At 40.8% G+C, this 3,853-nt stretch overlaps 1 protein-coding gene across 1 annotated transcript; it reads right to left on the bottom strand.

The window, feature by feature from the left end:
- Window positions 1-2,505: 2,505 nt before the first annotated feature.
- LOC112723483 (uncharacterized) lies at window positions 2,506-3,513 on the bottom strand. The gene has a single exon (XM_025774876.1). The coding sequence runs from the start codon at window positions 3,511-3,513 to the stop codon at window positions 2,506-2,508; it is 1,008 nt and encodes a 335-aa protein (XP_025630661.1).
- Window positions 3,514-3,853: the final 340 nt, after the last annotated feature.

The raw sequence follows: 3,853 nt of genomic DNA, 5'->3' as shown, positions 1-3,853 counted from the left end.
TTCCACGTTTAAGCTTCAGTTTAACCTTAAACTGAAGCTTAAACGTGTTCGACTACTTTACCCTCCAGGGTTGCTTTCTTCCATTTCCACGTTTAAGCTTCAGTTTAACCTTAAACTGAAGCTTAAACGTGCTTGAGTTATACCACCTCCAGGAGTGTCCAACGTTTAAGTTCCAGTTTAAGCTTAAACTGGAACTTAAACGTGCTTCCACAAAAGGCATCACTGGAAGTGTCTGGCGTTTAAGTTGCAGTTTAAGCTTAAACTGCAACTTAAACGCCACTATTTGAAAAGGTTTCTGGGCCAAAGATATTGCAGTTTAAGTTAGCATTTGAGCACAAACATTAACTTAAACGTACTCTGGTATGAAACCCAATTGAATATCATGGTTTATGGGATTGGGCCTGAAGAATTGATGAGTCTGGAATTTCAATTTGTTGAGTCATGTGTCATTACTTGATTATCACTAAGTTGGCTCAATGAATGTTACAGAATTGGATCAGCAGCCTCATCAGGATTATGGATCATAAACCCAAAGCAAAAAGAAATCAGGGAAAGGCCTCAAAGCCCAAGAAACACAACAGAAGCTCAATTTAGAAAGTGTATAAATAAGATAGAATTTAAGTTAGTAAGGGACTTTTGATCATTTTTCGAGTTTTCATACTTTTTGTAATTGAATTCAGAGCTATGACTCACTAAACCCCCTTTCATTGGGTTAGGGAGCTCTATTGTAATTCAATGAATCAATAATAGTTTTTATCTTCTTCTTCAATCTTTTCTCTTGAATTTTTGTTAGAAAGCTTCTCGATCTAATTCCATTGGTTAGTTGTCTTGGGAAAGAAACTATCCATAATTGGAATCCTTCGGAACCTTGGGAAAGGAATGGAGGATTCATGCTAGAGAAGCTTTCTCACAGTGAATTGGATTGGGGTTTGGATGGATATTGTGACATGTAATCCTACCAAATTATGGTTCATGAAACTGTGTGGTATAATCAGTGATCGAGCGTCATCTCTTCTTATGAACATTTAAACCAAGGGATTGGGAATTTGTTTGTTTTTAGAGAGAATTGGTGAGCCAAGGGATTGGGATCCAATCATATAAGATTGCCAAGCAAAATTCAATGAACGCATTGGTTGAGGAAGGGATAAAAATGTTTTGATTCGGAGATCTCAATATCTCCTGAAACCCAATGAATTCCCCATTTCTGATCTACCACTTTCTCTTTACATTCTGCAATTAAATTCATGCAATCACCCCGATCCCTTTTTAATTTCAGCAGTTTAGCTTCTCGCTCTTTAATTCATGCAATTTAAGATTCCGCAATTTCAATTTCTTGCCATTTACGTTTCCCGCCAATTTTACATTCCGCAATTCTCATCTAAATCTTGATTCCGCTCAACTAGAACACACTTCTAATCCGAATTGCTCACTCAACCAATCCTTGTGGGATTCGACCTCACTCTATTGTGAGTTTTTACTTGACGATAACCGGTGCACTTGCCGGAAGGAATTTTTGCCGATCGTGCAATTTCCTAAAATCGTAGCATCAGAAGTCACCAAATCATCATTCTATATTGTCATGCTATTCTCCTTGCTACTCTTATAGAATTTCCGAAAATTGAGTTATAACATGACTGCAATATTCAGCATTCATGTCACTAAAAAAAAGGTTGTTTCTTTCTGGTATTCGGACTGACTTACTACAACATATTAGCCTTCATATGCTATTGAAATTAGTAGGGCACTTCGATAACTAACTCACAAAAATATATAACATAAAATGTATACGTATGTATAGGTAAAACAAGAACACGTAACTAGAAACCAGTTACAACTTGGTTATGCTACGAAGGAAACTTGACACACAGGTGAACTGTAGATACAATAGCGCCGAACTTATTCAAAAAAGGACGGCCTAGTATGAGGTTGTATAGGCTAAAGCAGTCAACGACTAAATATTGAATATCACATGTTTTGGAAAGAGGATGCTCACCCAGTGTGGTTTGTAACCACACTGACCCCAAGATTGGTACTCGTTTGTCCAAGAATCCGACGAGGTCTCCTCTTGTTTGCTGGAGTGCGTTGTCGCTGAGCTTCATTTTTTGGAATGTTGTGTAAAATAGAACGTCTGCACTGCTTCTTGGATCCAGAAGTACTTTCTTTACCAATAGATCTCCTAATTGAAGGGTGATGACTACAGGGTCATCCAAGTTGTGTACGCTTGAATTGAAGTCGGCGTGTGTGAATGTCACTTGTGGAAGTTGTGTTGAGATAGTTGGTTCAGGGGGGATCTCATCTATCGAGCATATAGCTCGATACGATCATTTTCTTGCCGAGCTTGATGACCCTCCACTGGCGTATCCACTTGAAATATAATTGATTATACCTCGGGGTTTTTCATATTGACTTGACGTTGTCCTTTCTTTTCCCCGGTGTTGTTGATTCGATGAATCTTCGTTCCTCGGGGCCGTGGAACGTTTTTTAATGTGGCCGCTGATGTACTTGTCAAGGTGGCCCTGCCGCTAAACGTTCTAAAAGATCCTTTGCTACCACACAGTCATCAGTTGTGTGGCCGTGCTTCTGGTGGAAGGCACAATACTTAGATTTGTCTACATTTTTAGTGTCCTGGTAGGTGCCGGCCTTTCGTGGTGGCTTGATGAGCTTTGAATTTAGAATTTCTTTGATAATGTCCTCTCGTTTAGCGTTAAACTGCGTGTAAGAATCAAATCGAGGTGTTACTTTGAAACCTTTCTTACTAGTTGGAGTTTTATCGTCGTCTCTGTAGGTTGTTCTATCAGATTTTTGGGCTTGTCTGAGCTCCTCGATATCGATTTGCCTTTTTGCTCTTTCCCAGAATTCGGCTAGGGTTTTTGGCTTCGCTATCGCAATGGTCTCTTGGAACTTTCCAGGTCGGAGGCCGCTTTTGAGTGCGTGCAAATGGACTTCTGGGTGGAGATCAAGTATGCTGATGGCTATTTTGGTGAAATAAGTCATATAGTCTTTTAGGCTTTCATTCTGGCCTTGCTTAATGGTGTTCAGATAGTCAGAGTCATGCAGATATATTGCGGATCCGGCGAAGTGCTCTTCGAACAGCTTGGCTAGTTGTTGAAATCGCGAAATAGAACCTGCAGGCAAAGCACACAACCATTCAAGTGTAGGACCGTCTAAATAATTTGGAAAACAACGACATAAAATGGTGTCAGATGCACCGTTAACGATCATTATTGATCGGAATTTCTTGAGAAATTTTTTCGGGTCCCCGAGGCCATCATAAGGTGTGAGTGTTAGTGGTAGAGTGAATCTCTTCGGCAACTCAAAGTCCATCACTTCCTTGGTGAAGGGTCCCACATGATCATCGGTTCCTTCTTTTTCATTTTCGGGGTGAATTACATCAGCTCGGATGGTCTCTGAGACATGGGAGTGTGAATGATGCCCATCATTCTCTCTTTGCTGGTGTTGAGCGTCGTTGTGTTCTATTCGAACATGGTTCAGTTCAGCGATTTGAGCGGCCATTATTTGATTTTCGTTGGCCATCCACTGGTTGGCTTGTTATAACTCAGCTATCATCTGCATGAGCTCGGATAGCGAACGAGGCGGTGCATCGGCCATTGGCGTAAGCAGGGGTAATGGGACCAAAAGAAAGATTTTATTTCCTCGGCCCCACGGTGGGTGCCAATTGTTCTTGCTTGAGAAATGGGAGTATTAACCGAGCTTATTATCTTTGGGGCTGATCGTCCGATCCTCAGATTCCGAGCTTTTCTCTCTGATGTAACGTAGGTGGTGCAAACAAATGAGGGGGAGTGTACCTGCAAAGGCACTCCAAAGCTTAAGTCAGTATATTGTGTTATCTCTT

This window comes from Arachis hypogaea, chromosome 2, assembly GCF_003086295.3.
Source record: "Arachis hypogaea cultivar Tifrunner chromosome 2, arahy.Tifrunner.gnm2.J5K5, whole genome shotgun sequence".
NCBI classification, from domain to species: Eukaryota; Viridiplantae; Streptophyta; class Magnoliopsida; order Fabales; family Fabaceae; genus Arachis; species Arachis hypogaea.
Note: the sequence above shows the minus strand (reverse complement) of the source record. Positions and strands in the feature narration are given on the sequence as shown.